Below are 20,437 nucleotides of genomic sequence, written 5' to 3'. Positions count from 1 at the left end.
CCATTAAGTTGTCAGACACTTAAAATCAATTTGAGCATCAGTGGCAAAAACAAGCACTCAAAGATTACACCGCAGCCGTTGCAGTCCATTTCACAGCTGCCAGCAGAGGTGATCTACTGCACCAATTCTGGTTTAAACTGGTCAAATGACACCAGCAATCTGTTTTTTTCAGGAATGTGCAATGGACAATACAGAAATAATGGAAATATATCAATAATACTATTACATATTTTATAAAAATTTGAAAAACATGACTGATTTGATCGAATATTTTCACAAATTCATATGTTGTTCATATTATCTATTATTGTTCATTTCCAGGACAAAAAGGACAAGAATCAGGACAACTACTTGTAATTCAGGACAGTCCAGAAATTTACAGGACGTCTGGTCACCCTTTGAAAATGCTGAAATAAATTTCAGGTATCATGATGAAGTAAACTGTGTGTGCCCATTCAGACCACTGAGCAAGAGAGGAACTAAGCAAACCCTTCAAGAAGTGTTGTGCTTTTTGGAGCCTTTTCACCATTTTCCCTCAGCTGTGAATCTCCAGTCGTGCTGATTTCTAAAGCGCTGCAGTCTGACCTCTGACGGCCTCGCTGCAGACAGACATCTGCTCCTAGTTACACTCGTCGACTGCTTCTCTTCACCTGCCAACGATGAGCTTCACCGAGAGGACACAGGCCACCCCAGATTTATCCCCGCAGTGCAGGAAGCTCAACCGACCAGTAGGAGTTGCTGGTACATCCAGTTATCCACGTTATCCTCCACCAGCTTCCTATTAGCAAACACTGCCAGTTTTGTTTGCTGGGGCGCCAAACCAAGCCAAGTAGGTCACTTCTGTCGGGGAGTGAACCTGGCTCACACCACAGTTGGTGAGTACCGGTGAGTACGCTGACACATCCACTCGTGAGCCTCTGAGTCACAACTCATCGCCGCCACGATGTGAGCGTGCTGACAGCGGAGTGGTCACAAGGTCTGCGAGCGGTGACACCCTACTGTTAATTGGCCTCTGTCTCCACGGTGACAGAGAGTGTGGGAGCAGGGCATGATGACAAAACCAAAACACAAATTTAGGTAGGGTATTGTCTTATTTAAAAATGGTGTTGTTAATGTAATTGTTAATGTTAACATCATGTCTCTGTCCCTGTATTCAGACTGAAGACCAGAAGTGGACGTGGTTTGTTCTGGAAGTCACTTTAAATTGTGCAAATGTTGTATTTTCTAAACTTATACTCATATTGGGAATGCAACTGTTGGGCCTACGAAGCATCAAAATGATTTCATATTGGCATATAATTGGGAAATATATTTCCACATCCTCATACTGTGGGAAACTGAAAAAAGATGTTTTATAAATCAAAAGGTTCTTCATTGAAAATAAAGACTCTGCAGTTATTAGGTTATAAGGAGTTTAAAAAGTTATCCTTCAGTTGAAGGAAATAATCTTGGTGCATTATATCAGTGATAGGTACAACTTTTTTTAACTATACTGAGGTAAACATGCAGCTGACTTTTTCCAAATACAACAAATATCTGTTTCCACTGCATTATTTGTACTTTCTCAAACAACAAGTAATGGATTTCGGTGGATCCCTGGTTGTTACTAGAATGAATGTGGTAATAACTGCAAACAACTACCTGAAATCAGTGCTATTCATAAATGAGAAACTTTCAGTGTTCTGCCAATTAAAAGTTGTTTGAGGTCAGATCCTGGTACAAACTTTTAAAAATAAAGACAATAAATGACATGACACATGGTGCTTGAACTAGGTTACACTTCAGTATCCTGTGACTGAAGTGTGTAAAATGATTGTGTGTGTGTGTGTTAAAAGTAACTCCGAGTCATTCCTTGAACCTTTTCCTGGTTAAAGCTGAGGCCATGGACGAGGTCAACATCCTGTGAAAACACACACACGCATGCATGTGCGTTCATGATGCATTAGTTCAGTTATTTGTATGTATTTCCATCTGAAGTTGTTCATTTTTCTGAGAATCTCCTCCCAAACAAGCCTGACTTTTGACCTTTAAAGCAATAAGCATCATTGTTTGCAAACCAGGAAACATCAGAAATATGCCAACTTTTGACCCAAGAATAAATTTAACCAAACTGTTAACATTGTTTTGATGCTATTTCAGACTCTTAGGGTGGACAAATAAAGTTAATTTTTGTGTTAAATGAAGAGTGTTCTTCCCTAAAGTCATGCATCTCAAAATAACACCAACCTCTTACCATTTATTGTCTCGGTCACTTGTTGTTCAAAGTCTGCCTGTCTGTATGAAAATATCTCTGGGAAAGAAAGCAACGTTCTTGTCACACAGACCGATAAGACCGCATATCACACTATTGTGATCTAATATTTCCTCTAATGTAATAGCATTTCCACCTGAAAGACCTGACGGTTAACCTTCAGGATGTTGCTGTATGGGAACTTCAAATAAAATGTCAAGCTCAGGATTTTTCTTCTTCATTCCTGATTTGTTCTGTCAATACCAGACACACCTCAGATATTCTGCGTTCTCATGAAGCAACTTTTTTTTTCTTCTTGACATTATCATAAATCCTGTGACAGTCACGCTCTATTGCCGAGGTCAAATGCCAATTCAGGAAACTGATTTTATTGTTAATGTCCGTCTATGTTCCTGTATGTTTCACGTGTGTTCCTGCATGTGAGCGGAAGCGTGTGTGCTGCGGGACATGCAGGAACAGGGTTTTCATCATTGTTATGTAAGAGTTGTCTGGATGAGGAATTCTTTGATACGTTATCAAGGTTTTTTAGGGAGAGCAGGCACCAGACGGACTCAGCTGTAGACAGCAGAACTCATTCATTTAGGCGTGGACAGTAACTCTTCATCACTATTAGCCTTATTGAACTTTATGAGTACAGGCAGTTCCATGTGCCATGTGGAGTATGTTTTAAAATCAATATGCTAGTGTTGATTAAAGGGATAGCTCATTTTTTTTTGAAGTGAGGCTGTATGTAGTTAACCATAGAGTGTATTACCAACAGAACAGAAGCAGTGGGAGTACCAATGTATGAAGTTAAGCAATTTATCTTTTTCATTTTAGCCATTTAAAAAGGCCCATCAATAAATCAATATCAACTAAAGTGTACACCATATTAAGAATATTTTTGTTTCTTTATGTTGCTATCAGACAGCCTTTTCTAACAGGAAACTGAGATTATATAAGCCAAATGTCGCTCTCTCCAAAGCAGCCGAACAGTAATTGCAGAACATTGCAGAACACAGGACTTGCAGGTCTACTGATACCTCGATCTGTTAGTTTGTTCGTTTTATTGTGTGACTTTGGTGAATCCGAACAAACCCTTTAAAACACCAAAGTCACACAGTAACACAAACTAATTAACTGATCGAAGCAGCCGGCAGACCAGCAACCGCTGTGTTCTGCAATATAGCATTACCATTTTTTTTTTCAAAGGAAACAGATTGCTTTCGAAAGCGAGACACAACACGTATATAACAGTTTCCTGTCAGAAAAAGCTGTGTAATGGCAAATGAAAGTGACAAAAAAAATCTAAATATAGTGTGTGCTCAAACTGATACAGATTTTTTTTCAGGTGGCCTTTTTTTAGGTAGGTAAAATACGTTTTGCTGCTGACCCTGTCCATAGCAGTAGCTTCCCATACTGGTACTCCAGTTGCTGCTTCTCCAAATGGGTGTGCTGATCACCATCAACTTTCAGCAATACGCTGACTATCAATAATTTCCTCACAAACTCCCACTTCAAAATGTCTGAACCATCCCTTTACGTAAATTATAAAGCAGCATCTACAGGCAGGAATTACATCATTCAATACAGCTGTGTTGTAAATACAACTTTTTACTTTTTCTAGTATATGAGAAAACTTTGTTGCAGAGGAATTGGTTAAGTTTTTATTTTGAAAATACAACTGTTATGATGCTACAGTATGTCTTTCGATGGTGACCACATCTACCAGTAAGGCTGGAGATATATTTGCTGTTTAACCACGCGTTTGTCTTTGTATGTGTGTATGCGTAGTGTTACTTTCTGAAGACATACATAACCATCACTCCAAACTGACACAGGATACATGAGACAGCCACAGTTAAAAGCCCATATAACTCTGGCCTCTGTCATCTAGTAGATAATTTCAGTTAAACTAGGATATTCTATTACATTTTTACCCCTGCAGTTTTTCATCATTAAGTCACATTGCTTTACTGCTGTGCTTTAGTTGTCTTATTTTGCTTTGTTGTGTGTTTTGCGTGAGGGCTGAGCAGCATTTTTCCAGCAGGCAGGGTTAGTCGTCCTGTAGAGGGAACACTGTATCACTTGATGAATGAGCGTCTGTTATCTGAACTGGTCAAGGGCCAGGATGAGGAGAGGATGTGCAGAGAGGAGATGGTGGTTATTGTATGCTTAACATTTTCCTCTTTAACTGACAGACGGGATGTATTCCCAAAGCTGAAATACAGGGCTTAAATATAAACACAGTGATAATAAAAGCCTGGCGGTATTTTGATATTGATAGGCCAGTTTAAAAAAAAAATGAAAAAGTTATTTTCAAGTTAGATTCTCTTCATTCCTGATATGTAGACATAATTCCCCATCCTATTACAGCTCTCCTAAAGGATCTCTCTGGAATCCCTTTATGACACACCCCAAGTGAAAATATCTGAGCTTTCAAATGTCCCTCTGATTTGTAAGACAATTTCTCTGCTTAGGACAGCCTAATGCATTGGTCTCTCTGGTACTAAACTTAGCACAAACACTGATACACACACACAAAAAGGTTCATATACATCATCAATAAGCTTTTGAAAGAAGCAGAAACAGTGAAAACTGAACTATTCCTCTATGGTAGCCTCCTCTCCTTATGACTCTGCTGCCACCTAGTGGTCACTAAGGCTTAATAATATAGTCAATGGCGAGACAATATTTTTGATCCTTTTTGAATTGAGCCATGAAGCACAGATAAGATCTGTGTCTTGTCTATTTAAAGGGTGTTGAATTTGCAGACAGGGTGGCTAAAACATCACTAGATATGAGGCATATTATCAGCACGCCATTTGGAAAGTGGAAAGTTATAGCACTAATCGCAATAAAATATCAGAACAACGGCAGAAGAAGTGAGATGAGAACAGTGAGGAAGAAGAAAGTTTCCGCTTTACCTGCGCGCGCTCCCCGCGCGAGACAGTCGTCTGTAACTCATCACAGCCGTCTGTGCATGTCGCACCTGCTCCGTTATTATTACAGACAGTTTCCACACTGTGAATCACGCAAAAACACTTTTTTTTTTATCATCTACCTGTCCCAGTGTAAGATCATTAAAGTTAATGCCTATTGTGTGCTAATAACGTCTTTATGGACAGTTAAATGCCGTTAAAGAGTTTGTTGTAATCGTGAGTCTCGTGTCTAGGAAGGGAGGAAACCTGTTATGTGCGAAGCTCTCGCGAGATTTGTTTGCGTTGTTTCTTAATTGTGCACGTTGTACAAAATAATTGTTTTTTAAAACGAGAGAACGATTTGGTTAAGATCTTGATAGGTTTAGGGACAGAAAACACTTGTTTATAGTTTGGACAAGATTCAAGATACACTCCTACAACATCTTTCGCCGAGTTGTGGTTCACTTATTATTATTATTATTATTATTATTATTGTTATTATTATTATTATTATTATTATTGTTGTTATTATTATTATTATTATTATTATTATTATTATTATTATTATTATTATTATTTGGAGCACTAATGAAATGATGCTGAAATATGTTAAATGCTCAAATTCACCAGCCACTCAATATTAAATTATTGTAGACAGAACCAATAGGCAACGTTCTCATCATTACAACGTCATATCAAATTAAAATGAGAGATAAAATCACTGTAAGTCCTGCGATCAACCTGTGAACTGAGCAGCTGACCCACCAAAACAATGTTCATTTCAGACGAATTCTTTAAAAAATAGGCTTGATCTGATTTTGTTAAAATAAAATTTCATCCCATTCCAAATATAATGACATTGAGGGGAGACATTGTCCTTGTAGACATGGCAATAAAGCTTTTCTTGTGATATTCTGATAGTTCAGTGGAATTTGTCTGTCACACGTTACACATCAGTACAAGTTGTATCAGTTTTATTTATTTGTGGTGACATAGCAATAGAAACAGTAGTGTCAGTCAAGCTTGATCTGTACACTCCCACACAGTGTTGAAAGAAAGGCCTAATTTGGTAACCATAAACCACAGCTTTCAATAAATCAAACCAGAAGAACATAAATGATCCACCTGTTATCAGTCAAAATACATTTTTTTAAACAGAGTTTCATGTCTAGGAGATCATTTAACACACTGTTGGAGTGTGTTTCTCAAACTTCACATCGTTAAAATTTAGAGCAAGAAAAAAATCATTAAAAAAATGGTTTCATTCCACTACAGTCTCATGACGGTTTCATCTGAGTCTTCAGTATGTGACACAGTTTGCTATTCTTACCTCAGATTCAACCTCAGTATTACCCTGTCGGTATAAATGCCACATTGTTTGCATTTCCATCGTGGTCTAAAGACCCTTAAAGGTTAGGCAAATTAGTCTGCTGAAAAAGCGGAGGCTTGTTTTCATGCCTCATTATTGCACACCACTATAAACTGAATTTACAATCAGTTTTGATCTAAAGTATGACTTAAGCAGAAAACCATGAATAAGAATTTATTTAAAAAAAACCTTACTTTGACTTGGAAATGATTTTTTCTTTAAGCAAAGTCTTAACTTGACTTAAGTAATTTCCTGCCTTTTATGTCAGGTATTACAGTTTGAGATGCATATGCACCCAACCCTGTGATGAACTTTGCATCAGAACAATGTGATAGGAACGATCAATTAAAGGTGTGAGGAATTAACTGACACAAGTCATGTGCTTGATGTGTTGATGAGTGATGTGGCTTTTTGTCACCCCACTGTTTAGTTCACTTAATAAAATGTGTTGCCTGGCTTCAATCTCCTCTATCATCACTGTGATCTTTTCCTCCAAAAGGAGAAAATCCTAATTTGTACTGCATTATATAGGAGGAAATCACTGCTTGAAAGACCAGTGCTGTCAGTTTAACTTAGTTTAAGATTTATAGATCACAGGTACTTAAGTTACTAAGTTTCTTCCCAGAACCTACAAAAGCAAAGTTTTTTGTGTTCAATATCTTTTTCATAATTCGATCTTAAGCACGCCATCGGAAATTATCTCAAGACAAAGTTCAAGTACAAATCCAAGAACATTTTTACAGATGAGGTCCCTGGACTTTGTGGATGTTTCATCTGTCATGTTTTCTTCTGTAACTCTATGTTGAGTTGTCTAAGCACAATGATCAAAATACACTGGTTTGTAGCTGTAGATTTTTTTTAAAAAAATGGTTAAGCACACACACATACACACACACAAACAAACAAAGTTCCTGTGCTTTTAAAAAGTATCCAACAAGGTAAACTAATGTCCCCAGAACTTAATTTAGACAATATTGGTGCAACCACACTGTGTTCCTCCAAAGGTTCTGAGTCCAGATTCTGCCTATGTTGACAAAGTGCACGACGAAAGTCTGCTGGATTGTCAGTGTCAAGACAGAACAAGTGATTTTAAAAATTTATCTTATTTTCTCAGCCAGTTTGTTCAGTTCTCTGATGATTTTGAATTGAGTTTTGCCAGGAGTTTGCTGAGTCATGAAAATCACAAATAACAGCCTCCTCTCCTCACCCACCTCTTCACCACACCACCACAATTTCAGAGGTGAACTTTCTTCCGTTCGATGTCACTCGTTCCACACCAAACCCCACTTTGCTAAAGTGATGTAATGTTTTTATTCCGATCCCTCCGCAGAAGACTTTACACAATGTTTTTTCTCACATTTAAGCTCTGCTACCCAATATGCAGCAAAAAACACACTGATTTGTAACTTCCTTTTTGAGAATATCTGGTGGGCTTGAACTTGAAGAGTATCTGACGCTGTTTTATGTTCATGCTGGTCGTATTTGTAGATATTTTCCTGTAGGTTTTTTAGTTGTAATGAAGCTGTTGTACATTGAAGAGGCTTGTCTATACAGTAAAAACAGTAAACTGTGTCAAAAACATGTCTATGATAATATAAACTATAAAGGAGCCAGATTTACATGCTGAGGAGGAGTTTTTACTCTACTGGTTTTAGCACGTCCAGGTTAGTGCATTCTTGTTGCACCGTACCCCCCGCCTCTGCTACACACCACAGGTTTCAGTCTGAGTTAGCAGAGGGTGAATTTCTGCAGTAGTCAGCCTCCGGGGTTTTGTGTTTGTCTGCTTTAAAAATCTACATGCCTCCTTACTTGTCTGTTAAAACCCAACGAGTTGTAACCAGAAAAACATATATTTAGATTTCTTCTCGATATTTTAACACCAGAAGTGACTTAAGGTATATTAAATTTTGTGAAATTCAAATGCACATGGTGAGACACATGACATGACAAGACCGTACATGTGTGACCACTTAATATTTAGGTGAGGATTCAAGTATTAGCTACAACTATGTTGTGAAGTAAATAAAGACAAGACAAGACAAGACAAGACAAGATAAACTTTACGGACTGTCACTCAGGAGATATACTTGAAGCATCTCAAGAGTCATTCATGATCTTTTCTCACATTTCATTTCATGCTCATGTACTACGTGCTTATGCTTATGTGTGTTATGCTGTGTGGTTGAAAAATGAAACTATTCTTTACTGTAATAGAGTACTTCTGGTTCTAAGTGCGCATGTCTCAGTGTATTAGGATCTAACTGGGTTCAACAAGTTTGTCCCTGTGGTTTATGGGTCAAGGTGCTATTCACCATGAACCACAGTGTCCTCAGCTGAGAGCGTTCCCCACTTTGGTTTCCATTTCCTCCCCCTTCTTGTCTGTCAAACTTAGATTGTGTATTCCATACAAAACTAACACATATCACAACATAGTTAATATGTTTAATGATATTCATATATACTCTTTCAGACCCCCACATCCTGAATATCCCATCCTGATACCCCATAATCCCCACATGGTTATATTAAACTTTTGAGAAGAAAAACAATGTTTTTACAGTTGTGAAGTCAAATTTCACTTTTTTTGATCACATTTCATTGGTTTTACAAAATCCATTCAATGGCCACATTTTCAAGGATGAATCAGGTATGCAAAAATGTGTTTTACAAGAGAGAGCGTGAAATGTAATGTGGATGAGAACTTTTGGGCAAATGCGCAAGACAGGGTTGACTAACTCTATATGTAGCTATTCAATACACGCACAGTAAAAAGGAATATGCATAGTTTTATACTGCATAAATGAAATCACTTTAGTTGCATTTTGTGCACCTGGAATTACTCTATGGCTGTATGCAAAAAATGGCTACAAGAAACCTATTAAAGTATATGTGTGTGTGTGCGCGCGTGCGTGTATGTCATCATGGCAAAATGTGGTCCTGGAGACATTTAGTGCAGCAGGAACTACCACACAAGCGGGTTTCAGTAGTCAGGTGTTTCTATTCCTGTTTGACATTTTTTTCGGAGGTGTGGAGTAATGGCATACAAAAACGTTGTTAATGTACCTACGTAGAATTGTTGGGTATCTGCACTTCAGTATCTATTTTTCTGACAACTTTTTACTTTTACTTTTACTTATCTGTACATTCTTGTTAATTATTTGTATTTTGCATGACTGTGTGCTGCCTTCCAAATATCAAGACAGAGTTCAACCTAAAAATAAGATAAGATAAGATAAGATAAGATAAGATAAGATAAGATAAGATAAGATAAGATAAGATAAGATAAGATAAGATAGGATATTCCTTTATTAGTCCCACAGTGGGGAAATTTCCAGTGTTACAGCAGCAAAGTGGATAGCAAAAATAGTAAAATCAACAACAAGAAAGAGACAATAAATAGCAGCAAGCAATATAAACAGGGAGGTATAACTGGGGAATATATAACATAGGAAATAGTAACAGCAAATGATGTAATACATAAAAGACATAAAATTATGTAAGACATATAAGACATAACAAGACAAAGAAGACAAGACGTGAAAGACATAACAAAAAAAGATGTAAGACATAAAAGAGATAAAGGGTATAAGACAAAAAAAAGGCAGAACAGGACATAAAAGACGTAACAAGATGAAGCAGACAGAGGAAGGGACGACTGCAGTGGTCAGGTCCAGCTTGTCATTTTGTCCAGCTGGCAGAAACTATTTTTACTTTTATACTTTGAGCACATTTCTGAGCCTGTTCTTTTTCATTTTTACTTCTACTTTTACCAGAGTCTTTTTTTACACAAGGCGCTGTACTTCTACTCGAGTACAGACTGTGTGTACTTTTGGCACCTCTTGATTTTGTCAACATGGTAAAGTGACATTCATGCAAGATGCAGTTGCAAAACTTTGCAGGTGTGCAGATAAGATCAAAATTAAGGTTTAGTTCAAAGATGGGTTTAGTCCGAGCAATGGCACTGAATGTGGGGGGTATGAATTATAGTCATAGCACTACCTACTGGTAACAAGATATTACAGGCCTTAAATTATTACAGATCGCTTCTAGCAAATTTAACCAGATCCACCTCATATGTGACCAGTAAAGTCTTAAGACCTTGATGATGCTAAATACTATGCTAGTTTGTGAGTTTTCATCAAATGTTATTGCTAAGATGACATATTATTAGCCATGAAACAGGGAATAACTGTTTTAACTTGAGTAACTTGGCGTTGTCTTCACCTTATGAGTCTGTGTGTGTGTGTATGTGTGGGTGTCCGTGTGTGTCGTCACGGAGACAATGTCCTGGAGACATTTAGTGCAGCAGGAACTACCACAGACATGGTAATACTGAGTACTCATGTAATAACGTAGTAATGACAAGTGAGTACTCATGGGTCAGAGCATCAACACGTTGACGGACATCACAGCAGGTGTGATCCCATTGCAAGTGTTTGTTGAAAGGGAATATTTGTTTATGATAAATAAATAAATAAATAAATAAATAAATAGAAGACACATTTACAAAGACAATACTGACATTAATTGTGATGCAGCTTGTTGTTACTTGTTCTTGGTCAGTACATAATGAATGGCAGAGTGTAACTGTTGGTAGACAAATGTTGTCAGTGTTCGCATGAGCTGATCCTGAGACGTGTCTGAAGTGTTTTGGTAGCATTAGTGCACTGTGGAAAGCGCCGAAGAGAAATCTGTGACGAGTTGTGAAAACGCGAACACCTAGAGAGAAATGTGACGTAGCTATTTTAAAAAACTGAAGTAGCCAAAAATAAATAATATTAGTCTGAAATGGCTTAAATTTTCTTAAAACGCCTGTGAGATTCATGCATAAGTGCAGCTTTTGTTGCTTGTTATCCACTACTATCCATTACACATGCTCCACAGAAAGTGCTGTGGGAAAATCATGCAGAAAATAAACAACTATTGTCATAAAAACTCGCCAGTCATAAAGCACAACATGGACTTGATGTGGACAGTCTTTTGTATGGCCCATTGTTGTAAATTTCAATGGGGCGGAAGGATTTGAAGAACAAAACTACTAAAAGTTTAGCTCTTAACCTGTTTGAGAAGAGTGATAGGCTTTCTAACTGGCTCTTTAAGCAGACTTTGTACACACATTACTAGTATTAAAGATGATATTTATCATGTTTGATCATTTTAAACCATATCCTTTATGAAAAAAACCACATGAACCAGCATCAGTGAGATCAGCTTAAAACCACAGTGCATCTGCAACGCTGCACACACACTCACACACACACACACTCACACACACTAATGGAGTGACAGTGAGGTGAAAGCATGATGTTCTCTATTTCACAGAATGTGTTCTCACCCACCACGTCCTCTACCCCTTACTCTTCTTTCCCCGATACGTTTTACTGAGAAGTGTTGACCACATGACCACAATTTGTTTGCATGCTGGGTAGTTTCAGCTTACCTTTTTTTTTTTTTTTTTTTTTAATTTGTCATGGAACCTCTTTTGTCACATATGCTTTTATGCTTTTAGCCACACACACACACACACACACACACACACACACACACACACACACACACCCACACACACAGACACACACACACACACACACACACACACACACACACACACACACACAGCTAGCAGCAAGATAAAAGCAGGGGACAATGAGTGAAGCGGACAGAAAGAAGTAAACAAGACTGACAGGAGGGTCACATAGATAACAGAAGCAATCGAGATGATGATGATGATGAAGAACCCCGTGATTCTGGTGACCTGCGTCTTGCTTTTCTCAGCTCTCGCTGTCCTGGCATCTGAGAGTAAGCTGACTGCATTTCATGTATTTTTTTTATTTCTTACAGTTAAGGGCAAATCTATGCTTAGGTTTCAGCAATAATTTCTCAGTATTTCGCAACATTTTCAAAACTGTAAGTGCAACCGTTTCACGGGACATTGCAACTACCTTTTGCATGTCCACAGAAGTTTAACAATTTCGCTGAGAATTAACTCATCAGTTTTGATCAGCAAGCCATGTGCAGGTGGTTACTGTGCAGATAGATTATAGTACTTTTGCACATGTGCCAAAACATATGCAGTTTGCTTGAATGATTGAGAAATACTGAAATACTGCGACCAAAAAACTAACGAAATTACTGTTTTGAGAAAGATAATTGTCATTCAAGAAAAACTGTAAAACAAAAGTTAATCAAAATAATAAATGGTAGGGTTCCAGAATTTAAAAGGAGATTGCACTGAAAACAAACAAAAGCTACTCATTAAAGGCTGCATTAGGCAAAGTCTAAAAGCTTCTTAAAAATGAAAGCATTATTAACAGACACTGATTTAAAAAGAACAAAATCAAATTGATTTTTGCAGTGGATTTCTGTATAAAACCATATCAATAAAAGGGTACAACAGCTTTTAAAGCATAAGAGGTCTAAAACAAATTCAATACATTTTGTGTTGACTGCTACTCTTTATCTGTCTCTTTACGCCCATAACATTTGTGTTTCTTGCTTGGTTTCACAGGCTTCGGTCCAGACGACTGCTGCTTTAAGTTTGTCACCAAAAGGCTTCCTAAAGACAAGGTGGTGAACTACAAATACACAGACGGGCGGTGTGGAAAGAAAGCTGTGATGTGAGTGTCTCATCTGCTGTTAAACTTCAACCAAACACTTTCAGAATCTAAATCTGAATCAACTTTATTGGCCTTGTATGTTTAATTATACAACAAATAGAATCAGGTTTTAATAGCTTTCAGTATTCACACAGAGAACAAATACACAGTATGAGTAGTCTATATTTTAATCTAAAGCAGCCAACAAATGTTAACAAATGTACAGTATCTAGATAAGTTCTAAAACTGATTTTTTTTTTTCTTTTTTTTCTTTTGCAAAATTTGAATACACCATCTGTCACCAGAAAATGACACTGACTACGTCAAAAATCTTTGTCTGTGTTCTAGTTTTAAGATGAAAAAAGGAGCTGAAATCTGCGCCACCCCATCTGACCATTGGGTGACGAGCATCATCAACTTCATCGATGCTAAAGAAGCTAATGTCTCTCCGACTGAACCAACACATGTTTCAGCACCGCAACACAGAGCTCACTGAGCCCAGCTGTGATCTGCGATTTATCTTCAGAGCTTTCTCTATTTTTATACAGAATATTTTTCTATTGACTGAACTCCTTTTTTGTGATCTGCTCTTTTGTCTGTTTTGATGTGGTTTCAAGTGATGTATTGAAAGATTAGATATGAGCTAATTTACAGTTAAGTATGGACTCATACATACATATATATATGAACAATTTGATATAAACAATCAGGATGAAATGTACTTTTTTTTTTCCCCTCACCATTAAAGCAAACCTTAATCATGAAGAATGAAATCACACATTGTTGTCTTCATTAAATTCATGCACATCATACTTCCTTCAAACAATAGTGAAACATCAGCGCTGATATTTCTGATGGAGAAGCCACAGGAAATACAGATCAGAGGTCATATTACAGAAACTTTTTAACTTGCACATCCTACCTTAACGTTTGGTAACCGTGGTAATTAGGATTAGAACCTGATTTAGGCAAAAAACATTACATGAACAGTTCCTTAGTCAATGTTCCTATGCTAATCTTAAGACAGGAAACGTGTATTATTACGCAAGCATCTTCCCAAAATGTTAAATAAACTCTCCTAACTTTAGTACAACCACTGAATTGTTCCAACTTTCACGCAGTAGTACCTAACTCTTGTAGCTGTGTCGTAGCTAACAGTAATTTATGTTAGCAGTTGCCAACAGCAGTTTTAGCTAACAGAAGCTAATGGTAGTGTTCACTAAAAGTAGTGTTAGCTAACACTGACAGTAGCTAACAGTAGCATTTTCTGACAGTAGGTAATTATGGTGTTGGCTAACAGTGGCTAACAGTAGTGTTAGTGTATGGCTGCTTGCTTATTTTTTTTTTTTTTACACAGTGGAGATGGGGGTCTGCTATTACCCATGCTCTTTCTTTTATCTCCAGAGTTAGTACTGTTAAATTTCCCAAAAAGAACATCTCTGGATGTTCTACAGATGTTTCCAAAGCTTCTGACTCATCTGTTTTGAAGTTAAGTGGCTGGCATTTCTGTGCCATTTTTCTGTATTTCAAAGTGTTTAAAAGTTATTTACATTAAAGTTGATAAGTACTGTTGGATTGATGTCGAGCATTTAGTAGTTTCCTATCCTGAGATAAGATAGAATGAAGTAATACGAAAAGATAGGATCTGCTTCTATAACACTAAACTGAGAAAATCACATCTTAAACTCTTCCTATCTTAACCTAAGTCTCAGTTTCAAGAGTAGATGTTTGAAAAATAGTTAAATTGAGCAATGAGTTAATGGAGTCTGGTGGGCAGTAAGACAAACAGCCACTGAACTAATTTTTTTTAGAGCACTGGACTTTTGTTTTCAAGATAACGGGCTTTACTTTACATTGAGAGAAAACTCACAGTTATATACAGCTCAACCTGCAGTGTAGGACTTGTCATCATTATTGACAGTTTCATTTGTTGCCCTCATCTTGCACTCCTGCAGTGTTCCTGCAGTGTTCCTGCAGGCGGCCCGAGCTTTGAGTCTGAGGAAGAGAGAACAGACAACTTGCTTCTATTAAATAGAGATTCAGTCTATTTAATATAGTCTCAACTTGCTATTTGGGCCGCAGTTTTTACACACGCAATTGCTACATATTGCTCCTTTAAGTTTCTGTAATACATCCCCTGCACCACAAAAGTTGATAGTCAGGCACAAAAAGTCTGATTTAACTCTTAAGACAAGTGTAAGTTAATATTTGATCAAAACAGCAATGCCTTCTTTTATTTCTGTGTAAGCAAGCAATAATCTCTACTTCAGCTGCCCTTAATTTACAGTTGAGTGTGTGATATACCACTGTGGCCAGCAGATGTTGCTCTTCTCCCTATTTCACAATTTCTAAGATCCAAAAATAATTCATAGTGGCTGTCGAGGCCAGGATTTTATTGCTCTATGTTGACTGTAGTAAAATGAAGAATTGTTTAATCTAGTGTGTAATTGCACTAATGAGAACAGAAGCTCAATGAGATGTTTGAAGCATCTCAACTTTTGTTTTCTCATCAGCTAAACCCCTGTGTAGTCAGTTACAGAGTTATGTACCAAGTCAAATCACCCTCTCTGAAGGCCCCAGTCTGGGGTCAATGCTAAAATGAAACCCTTGAGGGAAAATACATGACGAACATTAATGAATGTAGATGCCAAGTTTAACTCCCAGTGCTCTGACTTTGTTAAAGTTCCTCGACATTTCTTGACAAACTGGCCCACAAATCTCTTCCTCCTGCCCCAGAACGACTCATCAAATGACATCAGTGCAGTGACATCATCACCCAGCTTTACTTAAATAGTTCTAGACCCAGATTTATATTTCGATGTCCGTCTGCCACCCCCCATGCTACTTCACTTGTGTGTACAGTCTTGTGAGCACAATGACTCGATGAAAGCTCATGACAAAGGTTGTATACACACACACCACAGGTGACCCATCAGAGGAGTCTGATTAGATTTTGGAGGACCTTGCTGCATATATTTGCATAATAATGAGGAAAGAAATCAGGCAGGAGACGGGGCAGCCTGAGTGCTTCTTGTTGGTAATTGTGAAGATCAAGCAATCATGTTACTAAATAATGATTAAAAGCCACCATATCTCACTGTCATCTCACTTAAATTCTTTGGATTTGCTGAAAATTATCACTCATAAGATGAGTAAGGGGGAGTCTTGGAGATGTCCTATTAAATTAGTATATTATAAGCACGTCTGTCAGCCTGACCTACCTGTGGCAGAGAGAAATGAGGACACAAGCAAGCAGCCTGAGGTTTTACAGTCACCAGTAGTGGAAGAAGAGGGCTACTGAGATCCAGGTAGAATTACCAGTACATTAATGGAAAAGCACTCACAACTAAATGTGTGCAAGCATTATCAGCAAAATGTAGTTTAAATATCAAACGTAAAAGCACTGCAGAGGGATGGCACCTGTGGATGATATTATGGTATGTATGACATTATTAGATGCAATAAGTTGCATCATTAGCATTTCAATGTTGTAGTCAGCAGAGGTGGAACTACTATTTTATATAGTTTAGTCCAGTCTGCACCAAGGAGTCGCAACATAAATCTAACATGGGTCTGAGGTGACTAATGGAGGAGGAAAGAATAAAAAAAACAAATGTCTAATACACAAATTTGTATTCATTTTCATTTTATTCTTGTGATGGTTCTTGAATCGTTGCTTTTTGTGAAACAATGACCTCTTTGGGCCTTGAATTATTTAAATGAAACCATGTGAAAGTTTCATCCACCTGAAATGTGAAAGGGTGCTAACTTTTGTAATAGGTTGCAAGTAAAAATGGTCAGGAACCACTAGTTTTATCTATAAATGCTATAAATTATATGTAATATGTCAACAATATGTCAATCATGTGTCGTATTACAACATATTAATTTGCAAAGTAACTAATAATTACAGTATCACAGCAAAGGTCTATTGTGACAGTGTCATATTTAGCCACCCCTAAGCATGAAAAGTACATGAGTTCTCATTTAACAATGCATTGAATGCACTAAATATCCCTTTTATTTGTCACTGTAACGGTTTTTACCCATAGGCACTATCACCTGACTGTTTTATCTCATCTTTAAAAAAATGTGACTTTGGATCAAACTGTCTATTTAAGATGTAGTGATATATAAACACATGTAATGGCCACTGAAGCAATAAAATAGTGACTTTACACTAAAAACCTCCAATGTTATTGAGCACAAGAGCATTTCTCTTAAAAATCACAAAAAAAATTGCCTGATGAAAAAATTCTCAATGAAAACACAATCCACTGTGATACACTTGTGTAGAGAAGCCAGAGAAAAGAGAAGGATGTGTGAACAGCACAGGCGATGATACAGTCCGGGGGTGAAGGACGCAATTAAATGGATGTCATCAGGAACACACACACGCGTGAACATACACACACATGTGAACACACATACGTAGGCTACATAAATAACCAGTGTGTGATGTCAGCTTTTCCTGACAGATGGGATCAACATAAATTAAACCCTGAGAGAACGAGAGAGATAGGGTGTGCACATGCATGTGTGTGTGTGTGTGTGTGTGTGTGTGTGTGTGTGTGTGTGTGTGTGTGTGTGTGTGTGTGCAGAAGTAGTAAGGCTGACAGGTCGGAGAAAGAGTAAAAGAGGTTCACACAGCTGAATATTTTTAGCAATAAAAGTGTGGCAGCATGTGGCGAGATCAACGCCTGTCACTCACACACACACACACACACACACACACACACACACACACACACACACACACACACACACTCAGACACATAGAATTATAAGGTCATTAAGTGCAGATGTGGACATTAGACAGCAAATTACCTGTCTAATCTTTGTCAAGCTGTGACTCTACAAACTAAAGTGTCACTTTAAGATGGCTGCCATATAACTTTTCCTGTCACGTTGTCATGGTAATAAGTATCAGCACATTACACCGCATGCCTTTGGCTGAACAATCCAATGATGATTGAGTTCAGCGGTCCAGATTTCTCAGAGTCCTGCACTGTCAGATGCACAATAATGCTGCTTTGCATGACAAAAAAAAGAAGAGAAAAAAGAAAAAGTTAATCCATCTTCTACAGCAACTATCTGATATACGTCTGAAAGCAGATTAAAATGAAATTAAAAGTGGGAATCGAACAGAAATTAAGAGAAATTGTGTGACAGGGATATGAGAAAGGGAAGAAGAGGAAGATTAGGAGGAGGGGGGGGTAGAGAAGAGACCAAAAACCCAGAGATCAATATCTTCCGTATAATTACCTACAGCTTCCTGGGTTGCTAGGCAACCAAACAGAGACGAGAGAGGGAGAGGGAAAAAGGAGAAGAAGATGAGACAGACACAGACATAAAGACTGAGAATAATTCAAGGTTGCACAGAATTCATTGTGTTTTTGCCACTTGTATTTAAATAGAGCTCGTGCCGACAGAGTGGTGAGGAAGAGGAGGAGGAAGAGGAGATGAAACGGGGAGATAGAGACAGAGTTAGGGGAGGATGAAGGGGGGATGAGGACACAGAAAGATATGTCTTATCTTTAGGGGATTTGGTTGCATGAATAATTACTGAGATACTGTCACAGCTTGGCTCTTCAGTGTCCATCGTCCTGACCGCTCTCAACTCAGTTTTATCTGCTCTGATCCCATGTCCACTTTCCTCCCTGACCTAATTTATGTCTCTATATCTTTTCTGCCTTTTTTTTTTTTTTTATCTCATTCTTCCTCTCTTCTTTCTTTTGTACTTGTACCTATCGCCCTTGCTTTCACGTTTCTGTCTTTTTCTGTGTTAATAGGTATAAATCTGGTTATATATTCACAGGGATGAGCAACAAGTCAGATGAAAACATGATTCCACAGCTGCAATGAACTGCTATTACATACTGGCAACAAATGCAAATGTTTCTTTCTTTCTTGAGGCCACGCCTTGTCAGCACTCAGGAAAATATCTGCATAAATATGCATGAAAAGTATCTGTACAATACATTACATTATCAAGCAAATTGTCCAGCATTTTGTCCTAATGGCAATTTAAAAATATATCATTTAAAACCTCAATAAAACATACACAGAACACTGTAAAAAGGATTTTAGCCCCTCCCCGCTCTTTAAAGCTCTAACATGCAATATTTCCACATCAAAATGTCTAAAAAACGTCAAGCTATGTTCCATATTTTGTTATTTTTGAAGGAAGTCTCTACTGAACTTGGTCTAAGGGCAGAAGTTCCGACACTGATGTTGGCTTTGTGTGCCATTGAGCAGCTCCCACAGGAATGATCTGAGGCTCGCCTCCAACGCCATATCAACTTCTCCTTAATACATCCATCGATACGTCTGATACATCAGAGAGTGAGGAGGGAAATAGGCAAATGTGACTAAACGTAACATGAATAAAACTTCAATATTAACTGAAGAAAAATTCTGCCTGAGTGATGTCACATAGATTTTCTTAACAGTAAAAAAAATTGTTAGTTTTAATATGCGAGAGACCCTTAGTGGTATAACTTACTATACTTAGTACTTAATACTTTTCGCCAGGAAATATAATGATTAGACTTCCTCAGAAATATTATTTTTTGTGTGATTGTGTGAATCTATTTCCAGTTTAGACAATTAATACATTTTCTCATCAGAAATTCACAGTATCTTGCTTAAGATACACATTTTAGTTGTGTACCAAGGTCAGCATGAAGCAGCATTATTTGAGTCTCCTGAGGGCCACAGGATGACTTTAAATAAATTCTCTTACTCTATTTTCTGTATTTTTGATAATATTGTAACAACGACTGAGGATGTTGATCTCAACAGTCGGTCCTGTCAGCCAAATTATTTTTTACATGTTATAATGTTTAGTTTTTTTTAAAGATAGCATTAGTAAATCACTTGAGGGTAGGTGCAGAGTGTTCTCATGCATTAATGCCATGCGGCTACATTTCATGTATTTGTTAATGCTCCTGCTACAAAATATCTAGATCTTCCATTTAGAAACCTCGTAAATAAATTAATAAATAAATAAATAAGCTGAAACTGACCATTACACATTTTGAATAGTAAAAAGTGCATGTTGGAAAATACAGTGTTGAAAAAAGATGAAGAATTAAGTTTCACTTTGCAAAATTTTTAACATGCAAATGGTACTGAATGCCCTGTATTTATATAATATATATGAATGAATTGAATGAATGCAAACAAGCTTATAGCATTAAACCACAGCAAAGATTTTCAAGCATTTATGTCAGTCCTATACATGAATAATTAAAGTGAGAGTGGAAGGCATTTAGCCATTAATCAGTGATTCCTTAATGCTTGCTGAATGTGAGCTCAT

The 20,437-nt window shown here is 37.4% G+C and overlaps 1 protein-coding gene across 1 annotated transcript; it reads left to right on the top strand.

Annotated features, from left to right (window-relative positions):
• The first annotated feature begins 12,093 nt into the window (after nt 1-12,093).
• Nucleotides 12,094-13,784, top strand: LOC146314216 (C-C motif chemokine 5-like). Its single transcript, XM_084737712.1, has 3 exons — nt 12,094-12,319; nt 13,029-13,137; nt 13,447-13,784. The coding sequence occupies exons 1-3, from the start codon at nt 12,238-12,240 to the stop codon at nt 13,610-13,612; spliced, it is 357 nt and encodes a 118-aa protein (XP_084593838.1). The 5' UTR covers nt 12,094-12,237; the 3' UTR covers nt 13,613-13,784.
• The last annotated feature ends 6,653 nt before the right edge of the window (nt 13,785-20,437 follow it).

The sequence above is a fragment of the Lutjanus erythropterus genome, chromosome 15 (genome assembly GCF_056507025.1).
Source record: "Lutjanus erythropterus isolate fLutEry1 chromosome 15, fLutEry1.hap2, whole genome shotgun sequence".
NCBI classification, from domain to species: Eukaryota; Metazoa; Chordata; class Actinopteri; order Lutjaniformes; family Lutjanidae; genus Lutjanus; species Lutjanus erythropterus.
The sequence above is the reverse complement of the archived record's forward strand: the minus strand, read 5'-3'. Positions and strand labels throughout refer to the sequence as shown.

Excerpts from the sequence above, each read along its gene's own strand:
- LOC146314216 (XM_084737712.1), top strand. The coding sequence starts at position 12,238 with ATGATGATGATGATGAAGAACCCCGTGATTCTGGTGACCTGCGTCTTG. Across the intron at positions 12,320-13,028 it reads CGCTGTCCTGGCATCTGAGA|GCTTCGGTCCAGACGACTGC; the intron begins GTAAGCTGACTG and ends TTGGTTTCACAG. Across the intron at positions 13,138-13,446 it reads TGTGGAAAGAAAGCTGTGAT|TCTTTGTCTGTGTTCTAGTT; the intron begins GTGAGTGTCTCA and ends CTACGTCAAAAA.